Below are 15,899 nucleotides of genomic sequence, written 5' to 3'. Positions count from 1 at the left end.
CCCCTTGATCCCCCGAGTAGTAAGGACTTCATCTAACTCCTTTTTGAATATATTTAGTGAATTGGCCTCAACAACTTCCTGTGGTAGAGAATTCCACAGGTTCACCACTCTCTGGGTGAAGAAGTTTCTCCTCATCTCGGTCCTAAATGGCTTACCCCTTATCCTTAGACTGTGACCCCCTGGTTCTGGACTTCCCCAACATTGGGAACATTCTTCCTTCATCGAACCTGTCTAAACCCGTCAGAATTTTAAACGTTTCTATGAGATCCCCTCTCATTCTTCTGAACTCTAGTGAATACAAGCCCAGTTGATCCAGTCTTTCTTGATAGGTCAGTCCCGCCATCTGGGAATCAGTCTGGTGAACCTTCGCTGCACTCCCTCAATAGCAAGAATGTCCTTCCTCAAGTTAGGAGACAAAAACTGTACACAATACTCCAAGTGTGGCCTCACCAAGGCCCTGTACAACTGTAGCAACACCTCCCTGCCCCTGTACTCAAATCCCCTCGCTATGAAGGCCAACATGCCATTTGCTTTCTTAACCGCCTGCTGTACCTGCATGCCAACCTTTAATGACTGATGTACCATGACACCCAGGTCTCGTTGCACCTCCCCTTTTCCTAATCTGTCACCATTCAGATAATAGTCTGTCTCTCTGTTTTTACCACCAAAGTGGATAATCTCACATTTATCCACATTATACTTCATCTGCCATGCATTTGCCCACTCACCTAACCTATCCAAGTCACTCTGCAACCTCATAGCATCCTCCTCGCAGCTCACACTGCCACCCAACTTAGTGTCATCTGCAAATTTGGAGATACTACATTTAATCCCCTTGTCCAAATCATTAATGTACAATGTAAAAAGCTGGGGCCCCAGCACAGAACCTTGCGGTACCCCACTAGTCACTGCCTGCCATTCTGAAAAGTACCCGTTTACTCCTACTCTTTGCTTCCTGTCTGCTAACCAGTTCTCAATCCACGTCAGCACACTACCCCCAATCCCATGTGCTTTAGCTTTGCACATTAATCTCTTGTGTGGGACCTTGTCGAAAGCCTTCTGAAAGTCCAAATATACCACATCAACTGGTTCTCCCTTGTCCACTCTACTGGAAACATCCTCAAAAAATTCCAGAAGATTTGTCAAGCATGATTTCCCTTTCACAAATCCATGCTGACTTGGACCTATCATGTCACCATTTTCCAAATGCGCTGCGATGATGTCCTTAATAATTGATTCCATCATTTTACCCACTACCGATGTCAGGCTGACCGGTCTATAATTCCCTGTTTTCTCTCTCCCTCCTTTTTTAAAAAGTGGGGTTACATTGGCTTCCCTCCACTCGATAGGAACTGATCCAGAGTCTATGGAATGTTGGAAAATGACTGTCAAAGCATCCGCTATTTCCAAGGCCACCTCCTTAAGTACTCTGGGATGCAGGCCCTGGGGATTTATCAGCCTTAATCAAGGCTGACACTCCAGTGCAGTCCTGAGAGAGTGCCGCACTGTCAGAGGTGCCGTCTTTCGCACAAGACATTAACCGAGGCCCCATCGGCTCTGAGGTGGACATAAAAGATCCCATGGCCACTATTTGGACGAAGAGCAGGGGGGAGTTATCCCCGGTGTCCTGGGGCCAATATTAATCCCTCAATCAACATAACACAAAAACAGGTGATCTGGGTCATGATCACATTGCTGTGTGTGGGAGCTTGCTGTGCGCAAATTGGCGTTTCCCACATTACAACAGTGGCTGCACTCCAAAAGTACTTCATTGGCTGTAAAGCGCTTTGAGACGTCCGGTGGTCGTGAAAGTTGCTATATAAATGCAAGTCTGTCTTTCCCAAACCAATCTCGGGTGCCCAGGTTCATCGTTCTGTGTCAGTAAGGTTCCACGTATTCAATTGGAAAATGCGGACTGATACCACCGATTTGCATATCACCCGACAGCAAGACTCATACAAGTTTCGGGTCGACTGAGGAGATGTGGGGGAAGAAATTCCACAGCACCCCAAAGTCACGCCCCGGCTGCAAAATTGCCCTTACCGCCCCTCGGAGAAGGCGGCGTGCAATCTAGCGTGTTCCACTTGCCCTCCGGGGGGGGGGGCGCGCGGGCTAACAGGGCGCGATCGGCAGTGTGACGCGTATGCTCCGCGTCGAGCTGACGTACGGCCTCCGATGGCCCTCGGGGTAAGGGTGGTACCCGAGATACCCCCCCCCCCCCCCCCAGCCCGTCAATAACTGGAACCCCCACCCCCCCCCCCCCCCCCCGCCCCGGGCGAAAAGTGTTGCGCGCCCCCTGGAGGCGCTAACGTGCCTAGCAAAAAGGGGGATTTTTTTCAACCCATTGTCTTGGGATTCGCCGGAACAATGGCGGGCCATTCAGCCCATCGAGCCCGTTCCGCCGTTCATTGGCTGATCTGTACGTTAACTGCATCTACCCACGCGTTGGTTCTGTAACCTTTCGATTACCCTTAACCCAGCAAAAATGTGCCAATCTCGGCTTTGAGGTTTTCAACTGAGCCCCAGACTCAACGGTGTTTTGTTTGGGGTGGGCGAGCGGGGGTGTGGGGGAGGAAACCAGTTCCCGATTTCCACTCCCCTTTGTGTGAGGACATGCTTCCTGACATCGCCCCTGAATGGCCCAGCTCTGAGAACGTAACAGGAGCAGGAGTCGGCCATTCAGCCCCTCGAGCCTGCTCCGCCATTCAATACGATCACGGGCTCAGCTCCACTTCCCCCCCGCCCGCTCCCCGTAACCCGCGACTCCCCCCCCGTGTACTGGACTAGCCCACCAGAGGAAATAGATAGTCTCGATCTACCCTAGCGAGTCCTTCAGTCACCGTAAACGCCTCGATTAGATCGCCCCTGCAATCCTTCGGCGCTCGAGGGGAAACGCACGCCTCCGTTGAACCCCTTTCAGGGGCCCCCGGTGTCACACTGGGGCGAATCAGCACGTTCCTTTCCGGGGTGCGATTCAGCCTCGCCGGAACGCTCCCGTAAGTGGAGCTGACGTCCCTTCGGGTCAGGAGTGCGCCAATAACCAGTCCCAGTGCAAACACGTGTTTGGCGGTGCACCGGGTCACCACGAAATACTTGCTGCGATTCCTTCTCCAGCGCTCGTCCGATCCACCGTGAAAGATAAGAGACTTGCATTTATACAGCGCCTTTCACGACCAGCGGACGTCCCACAGTTGCATTGTGGGAAACGCGGCCGCCAACTTTGCCGCACAGCAAGATCCCACAACACAGCAACGACCCAGATAATCTGTTTTTTTTGTGACGTTGATTGAGGGATAAATATTAGCCACAGGACACCGGGGGATAACTCCCCCCCCCTGCTCTTCTTCGAAACAGTGGCCGTGGGATCTTTTACGTCCACCCGAGAGAGCAGACAGGGGGGCCCCTCTGAAGGACGGCACCTCCGACAGTGCGGCGCTCCCTCAGTACTGCCCCTCCGACAGTGCAGCATTCCCTCAGTACTGTCCCTCCGACAGTGCGACGCTCCCTCAGTACTGCCCCTCCGACAGTGCGACGCTCCCTCAGTACTGCCCCTCCGACAGTGCGGCACTCCCTCAGTACTGCCCCTCCGACAGTGCGGCACTCCCTCAGTACTGCCCCTCTGACAGTGCAGCATTCCCTCAGTACTGTCCCTCCGACAGTGCGGCGCTCCCTCAGTACTGTCCCTCCGATAGTGTGACGCTCCCTCAGTACTGCCCCTCCGACAGTGCGGCGCTCCCTCAGCACTGCCCCTCCGACAGTGCGGCGCTCCCTCAGCACTGCCCCTCCGACAGTGCGGCGCTCCCTCAGCACTGCCCCTCCGACAGTGCGGCGCTCCCTCAGCACTGCCCCTCCGACAGTGCGGCGCTCCCTCAGCACTGCCCCTCCGACAGTGCGGCGATCCCTCAGCACTGCCCCTCCGACAGTGCGGCGCTCCCTCAGCACTGCCCCTCCGACAGTGCGGCGCTCCCTCAGCACTGCCCCTCCGACAGTGCGGCGCTCCCTCAGCACTGCCCCTCCGACAGTGCGGCGCTCCCTCAGCACTGCCCCTCCGACAGTGCGGCGCTCCCTCAGCACTGCCCCTCCGACAGTGCGGCGCTCCCTCAGCACTGCCCCTCCGACAGTGCGGCGCTCCCTCAGCACTGCCCCTCCGACAGTGCGGCGCTCCCTCAGCACTGCCCCTCCGACAGTGCGGCGCTCCCTCAGCACTGCCCCTCCGACAGTGCGGCGCTCCCTCAGCACTGCCCCTCCGACAGTGCGGCGCTCCCTCAGCACTGCCCCTCCGACAGTGCGGCGCTCCCTCAGTACTGCCCCTCCGACAGTGCGGCGCTCCCTCAGCACTGCCCCTCCGACAGTGCGGCGCTCCCTCAGTACTGCCCCTCCGACAGTGCGGCGCTCCCTCAGTACTGCCCCTCCGACAGTGCGGCACTCCCTCAGCACTGCACTGGGAGTGTCAGCCTGGATTTACGTGCTCGAGTCCCTGGAGTGGGACTTGAACCCACAACCTCCTGACTCAGAGGCGAGGGTGCTGCCCACTGAGACACAAGTGACACTCAGAATGAGGCCAGTGAAAAAAATTGACGAACTGATTCATTTCTTTATTTATATATATATATATATATTTTTTTTTACAAACATTAACCGGAAGAACAGAGTAAAAATTTGCTAGTAAATCTCGCCGTACTTCAGTAACACTGCTGGCAGTACAGAAGCGAATGAACACGCCACGCTGCCCCCTGTTTCTGGGGCTCATTGCACGCTTCCGACCCGAGAACTTTCTGAAACTGGTTGGAGCCCTGAACTTAACAAAAAGAAATAGAGTACACCTTCAGTCTCCGAGCGAGACCGTCGCAGGGCCGACCTGATGTGTCGATTCCCCTCTCCGCCTTGGCTCGGTGGGCCCCACTGTGGTCACCAGTTGCACCGACTGCCGGGGACCCCCCCTTCCTCCTCGGCGAGGTTCCCCCGTCAACCGCTGAGCTCCAACGGCTGAAGTCCATTCCAACGTCTCACCTGAAAGGCTTACTGGGGGGGTGTGACGACAAGACCTGCCATTGGCTCGAGGTCTCCGGGACAGACACTGCCCCCGCCCCCCACCACCTCCGAATTATAAGCCACAACCCCCAGCACCTGGCTGTTGTGTGAACTTGGTCCGTTGTGAGCACACGTAAGTTCAAAGTAACATTTTAGCAAAAGGTTACAGGGGGATGGTTACGTGGCTCAATGGTTCCAAGAGGCAGATCGAGAAGGCGGGGGGGGGGGGGGGGTGGGAGGGGAGTCAGCGGGTAGGGGAGTGAAGATCACGGTGAGGGGTATGGGGAGAGGGTGGGATTGAGGGATATGGGGGGAGGGAGGAATTGAGGGATATGGGGGGAGGGTGGGATTGAGGGATATGGGGAGAGGGAGGGATTGAGGGATATGGGGGGAGGGTGGGATTGAGGGATATGGGGGGAGGGAGGGATTGAGGGATATGGGGGGAGGGAGGGATTGAGGGATATGGGGGGAGGGTGGGATCGAGGGATATGGGGAGAGGGTGGGATTGAGTGACATGGGGAGAGGGTGGGGTTGAGGGATATGGGGAGAGGGAGGGATTGAGGGATATGGGAAGAGGGTGGGATTAAGGGATACGGTGAGGAGGTAGGATTGAAGTATATGGGGAGAGGGTGGGATTGAGGGATATGGGGAGAGGGTGGGATTGAGGGATATGGGGAGAGGGTGGGATTGAGGTATATGGGGAGAAGATGGGGTTGAGGGATATGGGGAGAAGGTGGGATTGAGGGATATGGTGAGAAGGTGGGATTGAGGGGTATGGTGAGAAGATGGGATTGATGGATATGGGGAGAGGGAGGGATTGAGGGATATGGGGAGAAGTTGGGATTGAGGGATATGGTGAGAAGGTGGGATTGAGGGATATGGTGAGAAGATGGGATTGAGGGATATGGGGAGAGGGAGGGATTGAGGGATATGGGGAGAAGGTAGGATTGAGGGATGTGGTGAGAAGGTGGGATTGAGGGGTATGGTGAGAAGATGGGGTTGAGGGATAGGGGGAGAGGGTGGGATTGAGAGATATGGGGAGAGGTTGGGGTTTAGGGATACAGGAAGAGGGTGGGATTGAGAGATATGGGGAGAGGTTGGGGTTTAGGGATACAGGAAGAGGGTGGGATTGAGGGATATGGGGAGAGGGTGGGATTGAGGGACACGGTGAGGAGGTGTGTGGGTGGGATGGTCATCCAGCAAAAGGAGTGAGACCCCCTTGGCCGAATAGCCCCTCCCTGCACAGAACAGTGGCAGTGTTGCAGCAACGACCATGCACCACAAAGGGCGAACTAACCTATCTCGCATGCACCAAACCAAAAGAGGGGGAATCCATGGCACCAACTTGGACCGGGAGCGTTTATCGTTCCCCCCCCCCCCCCCCGGACCCTACCATGCCCTCCCCTCTCCGGAAGGCTCCCCCATTGGGGATGGGGGGCGCCCTCCATTACCTCGCCCCCTCAAACGGCCCCTTCCGGGTAGTGAACATCGACGGGATATTCGACTACTGAAGGGTACGCCGCTATTCCAGTCCGACCCATACGGGCGCCCGTCGTTCCTCCGCTCAGCGCCCCGCCACGGATGTCCCCTCCCCAACGCCCTACCTCCCTCCTCCTCCCCCCACAACCAGCCCAGGGGGCACCCCGAGCCTCCGAACCCGGACTGAGTTAACGCGCCACAAGCCGGGACTTGGGATCTTCCTGCTCTGTGTGCCTCAGTACCGCAGGGATTGGTGCAAGGGTGGCGGGGAGCTGGCGGGGAGGGGGGGGTACCCATTGAGTTACCAGAAGGGGAGTGAAAGGCCAACGCTGCCTCCGCAAGATCCTGCAAATCCCCCCGGGAGGACAGACGCACCAACGTTAGCGTCCTCGACCAGGCCCAACATCCCCAGCATCGAAGCACTGACCACACACTCGACCAGCTCCGCTGGGCAGGGCCACATTGTCCGCATGGCCCCCCAGACACGAGACTCCCCAAAGCGAGCGCTCTACTCGGAACTCCTACACGGCAAACGAGCCCCAGGGTGGGCAGAGGAAACGTTACAAGGGACCACCCTCAAAGCCTCCCCTGATAAAGTGCAACATCCCCCCCCACCGACACCTGGGAGTCCCTGGCCCAAAGACCAGTCAGTGGAGGAAGTGCATCCGGGAGGGGCGCTGAGCACCTCGAGTCTCGTCGCCGAGAGCGTGCAGAAAGCAAGCGCAGGCAGCGGAAGGAGCGTGCGGCAAACCAGTCCCACCCTCCCCTTCCCTCAACCACTGTCTGTCCCACCTGTGACAGGGACTGTGGTTCCCGTATTGGACTATTCAGCCACCCGAGGACTCACTTTTAGAGTGGAGGCAAGTCTTCCTCGATTCCGAGGGGCTGTCTATGATGATGAAAGTTGGGGGTGGTAGAGCAGGGGAGGGGGGGAGGAGGAACGGTGTACGGTCCAGCTGTTTTCAACGTGCTCCTGGACGACCCGGGGGCCGGTTCTCCGAGGCCCCGACCCGATCCCGTTCGGCCTCTCTGGGAACCCTCGGGCACCTCCTCCTCGCCATCGAGCGCCGTCCCCCAGATCACGGTTTGTCCGCGGCACCGTCCGCCCGATGGGATGCGGGTGTGTCGGTAAGATCCCGTCCGATAATTTCATTCACTGCGGGGGAGAAACAAGCCGGCAGACATCAAACAGAGCCTCGTACAGCACGGGGTTAGATACAGAGTAAAGCTCCCTCGACACTGTCCCATCAAACACTCCCAGGGCAGGTACAGGGGGTTAGATACAGAGTAAAGCTCCCTCTACACTGTCCCATCAATCACTCCCAGGGCAGGTACAGCACGAGGTTAGATACAGAGTAAAGCTCCCTCGACACTGTCCCATCAAACACTCCCAGGGCAGGTACAGGGGGTTAGATACAGAGTAAAGCTCCCTCTACACTGTCCCATCAAACACTCCCAGGGCAGGTACAGGGGGTTAGATACAGAGTAAAGCTCCCTCTACACCGTCCCATCAAACACTCCCAGGGCAGGTACAGGGGGGTTAGATACAGAGTAAAGCTCCCTCTACACTGTCCCATCAAACACTCCCAGGGCAGGTACAGCACGGGGTTAGATACAGAGTAAAGCTCCCTCTACACTGTCCCCATCAAACACTCCCAGGGCAGGTACAGCACGGGGTTAGATACAGAGTAAAGCTCCCTCTACACTGTCCCATCAAACACTCCCACAGGGCAGGTACAGCACGGGGTTAGGTACAGAGTAAAGCTCCCTCTACACTGTCCCATTAAACACTCCCAGGGCAGGGACATAACGGGGTTAGACACAGAGTAAAGCTCCCTCTACACTGTCCCATCAAACACTCCCAGGGCAGGGACAGCACGGGGTTAGATACAGAGTAAAGCTCCCTCTACACTGTCCCATCAAACACTCCCAGGGCAGGGACAGCACGGGGTTAGATACAGAGTAAAGCTCCCTCTACACTGTCCCATCAAACACTCCCAGGGCAGGTACAGCACGGGGTTAGATACAGAGTAAAGCTCCCTCTACACTGTCCCATCAAACACTCCCAGGGCAGGGACAGGGGGTTAGATACAGAGTAAAGCTCCCTCTACACTGTCCCATCAAACACTCCCAGGGCAGATACAGCACGAGGTTAGATACAGAGTAAAGCTCCCTCTACACTGTCCCATCAAACACTCCCAGGGCAGGTACAGCACGGGGTTAGATAGAGAGTAAAGCTCCCTCTACACTGTCCCATCAAACACTCCCAGGGCAGGTACAGCACGGGGTTAGATACAGAGTAAAGCTCCCTCTCCACTGTCCCATCAAACACTCCCAGGGCAGGTACCGCACGGAGTTCGATACAGAGTAAAGCTCCCTCTACACTGTCCCATCAAATACTCCCAGGGCAGATACAGCACGGGGTTAGATACAGAGTAAAGTTCCCTCTACACTGTCCCATCAAACACTCCCAGGGCAGGTACAGCACGGGGTTAGATACAGAGTAAAGCTCCCTCTACACTGTCCCATCAAACACTCCCAGGGCAGGTACAGCACGGGGTTTGATACAGAGTAAAGCTCCCTCTACACTGTCCCATTTAAGGAGCTATTTCATAACTCGCAACTAAACTATATCCCAATGAGAAGGAAAGACTGTAAGGGAAGGGATAACTATCCGTGGCTAACTAAGGATATCAGGGAGGGTATCAAATTGAAAACAAGGGCGTACAATGTGGCCAAGACTAGTGGGAGGCCAGAGGATTGGGAAACTTTTAAAAGCCAGAAGAGAACGATTAAAAAAATTATTTAGAGAGAGGATAGTAAACTAGCACAAAATATAAAAACAGATCGTAAGGGTTTCTACAGGTATATAAAAAGGAAAAGAGTGACTAAAGTAAATGTTGGTGTCCCGGAGGATGAGACTGGGGAATTAATATTGGGGAACAGGGAAATGACAGAGACATTGAACAAATATTTTGTTTCGGTCTTCATGGTAGAAGACACTAAAAATATCGCAATCGTGGATAACCAAAGGGCTATAGGTCGGGAGGAACTTAATACAATCATTATCACTAATGAAGTAGTACTCGGTAAAATAAGAACTAACATAAGACGAACATAAGAACATAAGAAATAGGAGCAGGAGTAGGCCATTCGGCCCCTCGAGCCTGCTCCGCCATTCAATACGATCATGGCTGATCCGATCATGGACTCAGCTCCACTTCCCCGCCCGCTCCCCATAACCCCTTGTTCCCTTATCGTTTCAGAAACTGTCGATTTCTGTCTTAAATATACTCAATGACCCAGCCTCCACAGCTCTCCGAGGCAGCGAATTCCACAGATTTACAACCCTCTGAGAGAAGAAACTCCTCCTCATCTCAGTTTTAAATGGGCGGCCCCTTATTCTAAGATCATGCCCCCTAGTTCTAGTCTCCCCCATCAGTGGAAACATCCTCTCTGCATCCACCTTGTCGAGCCCCCTCATGATCTTATGTTTCGATAAGATCACCTCTCATTCTTCAAAAATCTCTCGATCTCCGTCTTGAATATATTCAGGTACTCACCATCCACGGCCCTCTGGGGCAGAGAATTCCAAAGATTCGCCACTCTCTGAGTGAAGAAGTTTCTCCTCATCTCAGTCCTAAATGGCCGGCCCCTTATCCTGAGACTGTGTGACCCCCCTGGTTCTCGACTCCCCAGCCCCGGGGGGGGGGAAACACCCTCTCTGCATCTACCCTGTCAAGCCCCTTCAGAATCTTGTATCTTTCAATCAGATCACCTCTCATTCTTCTAAACTCCATCTGCCACCTCACTGCCCACTCGCTTACTCTATCGAGATCCCTTTGCAGGCGCTCTGTGTTCTCCTCACAGTTTACTGTCCCACCTCGCTTTGTATCGTCAGCAAACTGGGATACATTACACTCAGTCCCTTCATCTAGCTCATTAATATAGATTGCAAATAGCTGAGGCCCCAGCACTGATCCTTGTGACACCCCACTAGTTACCGCCTGCCCACCTGAAAATGACCCGTTTATCCTTACTCTCTGTTTTCTGTCCGTTAACCAATCCTCTATCCATGGTAATACACTACCTCCAATCTCATGATCCCTTATCTTGTATTATAACTTTTTACGTGGCACCTTATTGAATGTCCCTTGGAAATCCAAATATACCACATCCACTGGTTCCCCCAAATCTACCCTGCTCATTACATCCTCAAAAACCTCTAATACATTTGTCAAACACCATTTCCCTTTCATAGAAACATAGAAAACAGGTGCAGGAGTAGGCCATTCGGCCCTTCGAGCCTGCACCGCCATTCAATGAGTTCATGGCTGAACATGCAACTTCAGTACCCCATTCCTGCTTTCTCGCCATACCCCTTGATCCCCCGAATAGTAAGGACTACATCTAACTCCTTCTTGAATATATTTAGTGAATTGGCCTCAACAACTTTCTGTGGTAGAGAATTCCACAGGTTCACCACTCTCTGGGTGAAGAAGTTTCTCCTCATCTCGGTCCTAAATGGCTTACCCCCTTATCCTTAGACTGTGACCCCCTGGTTCTGGACTTCCCCAGCATCTAACCTGTCCAATCCCGTCAGAATTTTAAACGTTTCGATGAGATCCCCTCTCATTCTTCTGAACTCCAGTAAATACAAGCCCAGTTGATCCAGTCTTTCTTGATAGGTCAGTCCCGCCATCCCGGGAATCAGTCTGATGAACCTTCGCTGCACTCCCTCAATAGCGAGAATGTCCTTCCTCAGGTTAGGAGGCCAAAACTGTACACAATACTCCAGGTGTGGCCTCACCAAGGCCCTGTACAACTGTAGCAACACCTCCCTGCCCCTGTACTCAAATCCCCTCGCTATGAAGGCCAACATGCCATTTGCTTTCTTAACCGCCTGCTGAACCTGCATGCCAACCTTCAATGACTGATGTACCATGACACCCAGGTCTCGTTGCACCTCCCCTTTTCCTAATCTGTCACCATTCAGTTAATAGTCTGTCCCTCTGTTTTTACCACCGAAGTGGATAACCTCACATTTATCCACATTATACTTCATCTGCCATGCATTTGCCCACACACCTAACCTATCCAAGTCACCGTGCAGCCTCATAGCAACCTCCTCGCAGCTCACACCGCCACCCAACTTAGTGTCATCCGCAAATTTGGAGATACTACATTTAATCCCCTCGTCTAAATCATTAATGTACAGTGTAAACAGCTGAGGCCCCAGCACAGAACCCTGCGGTACCCCACTAGTCACTGCCTGCCATTCTGAAAAGTACCCATTTACTCCTACTCTTTGCTTCCTGTCTGACAACCAGTTCTCAATCCACGTCAGCACACTACCCCCAATCCCATGTGCTCTAACTTTGCACATTAATCTCTTGTGTGGGACCTTGTCGAAAGCCTTCTGAAAGTCCCAAACACACCACAGCCACTGGTGACCATGGTGACTCCGTCTAATCATGTTATGATTATCTAAGTGCCCCGATACCACTTCCGTAACAATAGATCCCAGCATTTTGCCGATGACTGATGTCCGGCAAACTGGCCGGCCGTTCCCCGTTTTCTCCCTTCCCTCCTTCCTCGAATAGCGGGTTCCCATCGGCTCTCGGACCTACCATCGTCCAGGGTGATGCCCTGGATCGGGATGGCGTTGAACGTCACGTCGCACTCCCGGACTCCCCGCTCCGCGTCCGCCGCCGGTGTCTCCGTGCGGGCTGCCGGTCGCCCCTCGCCGTCGGGCCGGCCGCGCCCGACCGGCGGGCGTAGCGACTCCTGGAACGGGCCGGGGTCCGCTGCCTGCGGGGGGAGGGGCGGCGCGGGCCTGGGACTGCCCTCGGGGGCGCCCGCGCTCCGCCCGCCGTCCCGGAAGGCGCCCGGGCGGTAGGCCGGCGGGCTGGCCAGGCCGAGGGCGGCCACGTCGCGGCGCTGGGCCGGCGGCGGGGGAGGCGGGCCCCGGCCTTTGCCCGGCGGCTGCTCTGGCGCAGGAGGGTGGCCGGCCGGGTTGGGGGGGGCCGGGTAGAACGGGCTGGCGGGGGCCAGGGGCAGGTGGCGGTCCGCTCCCGTCTGATTGGCTGAGGGGCCGGGCAGGGGGCGCGGCGTTGTCCAATTTGGGGGCGGGTAGGAGTACGAATGGGCCAATGGGAGATGGGTCAAGGGATGGCTATGATTGGATTGGGTCAAGGGATGGGCATGGTCCGATTGGGTCAAGGGATGGCCATGATTGGATTGGGTCAAGGGAAGGGCATGGTCCGATTGGGTCAATGGATGGGCATGATTGGATTGGGTCAAGGGATGGGCATGGTCCGATTGGGTCAAGGGATGGCCATGATTGGATTGGGTCAAGGGAAGGGCATGGTCCGATTGGGTCAAGGGATGGCCATGATTGGGTTGGGTCAAGGGATGGCCATGATTGGATTGGGTCAAGGGATGGCCATGATTGAATTGGATCAAGGGATGGGCATGGTCTGATTGGGTCAAGGGATGGGCATGGTCTGATTGGGTCAAGGGATGGCCATGATTGGGTTGGGTCAAGGGATGTCCGTGGTCGGATTGAGTCAAGGGATGGCCATGATTGGATTGGGTCAAAGGATGGCCATGATTGGATTGGATCAAGGGATGGGCATGGTCTGATTGGGTCAAGGGATGGCCATGATTGGATTGGGTCAAGGGATGGCCATGATTCGGTTGGGTCAAGGGATCGGCATGGTCCGATTGGGTCAAGGGTTTGCCATGATTGGGTTGGGTCAAATGATGTCCGTGGTCGGATTGGGTCAAGGGATGGCCATGATTGGATTGGATCAAGGGATGGGCATGGTCTGATTGAGTCAAGGGATAGGCATGGTCCGATTGGGTCAAGGGATAGGCATGGTCCGATTGGGTCATGGGATGGCCATGATTGGATTGGGTCAAGGGATGGCCATGATTGGATTGGGTCAAGGGATGGCCATGATTGGGTTGGGTCAAGGGATAGGCATGGTCCGATTGGGTCAAGGGATGGCCATGATTGGGTTGGGTCAAGGGAAGGGCATGGTCTGATTGGGTCAAGGAATGGCCATGATTAGGTTGGGTCAAGGGATGGCCATGATTGGTTTGGGTCAAGGGATGGCCAGGGTCGGATTGGGTCAAGGGATGGCCATGATTGGATTGGGTCAAGGGATGGGCATAGTCCGATTGGGTCAAGGGATGGGCATGGTCTGATTGGGTCAAGGAATGGCCATGATTAGATTGGGTCAAGGGATGGCCATGATTGGATTGGGTCAAGGGATGGCCATGGTCGGATTGGGTCAAGGGATGGCCATGATTGGATTGGGTCAAGGGATGGGCATGGTCCGATTGGGTCAAGGGATGGACGTGGTCCGATTGGGTCAAGGGATGGCCATGATTGGGTTGGGTCAAGGGATGGCCATGGTCGGATTGGATCAAGGGATGGCCATGATTGGATTGGGTCAAGGGATGGACATGGTCCGATTGGGTCAAGGGGTGGCCATGATTGGATTGGGTCAAGGGATGGCCATGATTGGATTGGGTCAAGGGATGGGCATGGTCCGATTGGGTCAAGGGATGGCCATGGTCGGATAGGGTCAAGGGATGGCCATGATTGGATTGGGTCAAGGGATGGGCATGGTCCGATTGGGTCAAGGGATGGCCATGGTCGGATTGGGTCAAGGGATGGCCATGATTGGATTGGGTCAAGGGATGGGCATGGTCCGATTGGGTCAAGGGACGTCCGTGGTTGGATTGGGCCAACGTGCACCCGAACCCAGGCGGGACCAGCTCGCAGGCCTTGCCCCACTCCGCTTCGAGCAAGAAGGCAGGCAGTGCGGAGACGGGTGAGGGAAGGAGGCGGGGCTCGCCGAAGGGCTCGGGCGACGGGCACACCGGACTGGGCAGGGGCACCGCCGGCGAGGCTGGGGTCATGGCCCCCAGGTCGGAGAGGCTGGCAGCGGGCAGGCTGGGCGGGTACTCGCCCGGGGAACGGAGCGGAGAGGAGGGGCCCACCTCAAACTCCTCGTACGGTTCCTCCTTTACGAGAACTGGAGCCAAGAAAAGCAAAAGAGGAACAAGCGATTAGACACTGGGAGTTATTCCCCCGCACCGTTGTCAGCCAGCTTTACGTGGCCCAGTCACCCTCACTCTCTCGCCTCGGAGTCAGAAGGTCGTGGGGTTCGGGAACCCCCTCCAGAGACTCGAGCCCCCTCAGTCCACGGCCCTTACTCCCGGCGCCCGTACTGAGGGAGCGCCGCGCTGTCGGAGGGGCAGTACTGAGGGAGCGCCGCGCTGTCGGAGGGGCAGTACTGAGGGAGAGCCGCGCTGTCGGAGGGGCAGTACTGAGGGAGAGCCGCTCTGTCGGAGGGGCAGTACTGAGGGAGAGCCGCGCTGTCGGAGGGGCAGTACTGAGGGAGCGCCGCGCTGTCGGAGGGGCAGTACTGAGGGAGCGCCGCGCTGTCGGAGGGGCAGTACTGAGGGAGAGCCGCTCTGTCGGAGGGGCAGTACTGAGGGAGCGCCGCACTGTCGGAGGGGCAGTACTGAGGGAGCGCCGCGCTGTCGGAGGGGCAGTACTGAGGGAGCGGCGCGCTGTCGGAGGGGCAGTACTGAGGGAGCGCCGCGCTGTTGGAGGGGCAGTACTGAGGGAGCGGCGCGCTGTCGGAGGGGCAGTACTGAGGGAACGCCGCACTGTCGGAGGGGCAGTACTGAGGGAGCTCCGCGCTGTCGGAGGGGCAGTACTGAGGGAGCGCCGCACTGTCGGAGGGGCAGTACTGAGGGAGCGCCGCACTGTCGGAGGGACAGTACTGAGGGAGCGCCGCACTGTCGGAGGGGCAGTACTGAGGGAGCACCGCACTGTCGGAGGGGCAGTACTGAGGGAGCGCCGCACTGTCGGAGGGACAGTACTGAGGGAGCGCCGCACTGTCGGAGGGGCAGTACTGAGGGAGCACCGCACTGTCGGAGGGGCAGTACTGAGGGAGCGCCGCACTGTCGGAGGGACAGTACTGAGGGAGTGCCGCACTGTCGGAGGGCCAGTACTGAGGGAGCGCCGCACTGTCAGAGGGACAGTACTGCCCCTCCGACAGTGCAGCGCTCCCTCAGTACTGCCCCTCCGACAGTGCGGCGCTCCCTCAGCACTGCACTGGGAGTGTCAGCTCTGGATTTCTGTGCTCGATTCCCTGGAGTGGGACTTGAACCCACAACCTCCTGACTCAGAGCCGAGGGTGCTGCTCACTGAGCCACGGCTGACAGAGCCACTATCTCAAAGAAGAGCGAATGGCCTGCCTTCCCCGATGTCCTGGGGTCTGGTAATTTATCCCTCGATGCTACATCCAAAACAAAAACAGCGACCCGGTCGGTGCTGTGTCACAAGTGGGATCTTGCTGTGCGCC

The 15,899-nt window shown here is 56.2% G+C and overlaps 1 protein-coding gene across 1 annotated transcript in view; it reads right to left on the bottom strand.

Annotated features, from left to right (window-relative positions):
• Positions 1 to 13,322: 13,322 nt before the first annotated feature.
• The window catches only part of nfatc4 (nuclear factor of activated T cells 4), a 96,828-nt gene continuing 94,251 nt past the window's right edge, over positions 13,323 to 15,899 (bottom strand). Inside the window, exons 9-10 of the mRNA XM_070866731.1 lie at positions 13,984 to 14,558; positions 13,323 to 13,340 (exon numbers count right to left, since the gene is read on the bottom strand). Coding sequence (XP_070722832.1) covers positions 13,323 to 13,340; positions 13,984 to 14,558 — 593 coding nt within the window. The remainder of the gene's footprint in view (positions 13,341 to 13,983; positions 14,559 to 15,899) is intronic.

The sequence above is a fragment of the Pristiophorus japonicus genome, chromosome 23 (genome assembly GCF_044704955.1).
Source record: "Pristiophorus japonicus isolate sPriJap1 chromosome 23, sPriJap1.hap1, whole genome shotgun sequence".
NCBI classification, from domain to species: Eukaryota; Metazoa; Chordata; class Chondrichthyes; family Pristiophoridae; genus Pristiophorus; species Pristiophorus japonicus.
Note: the sequence above shows the minus strand (reverse complement) of the source record. Positions and strands in the feature narration are given on the sequence as shown.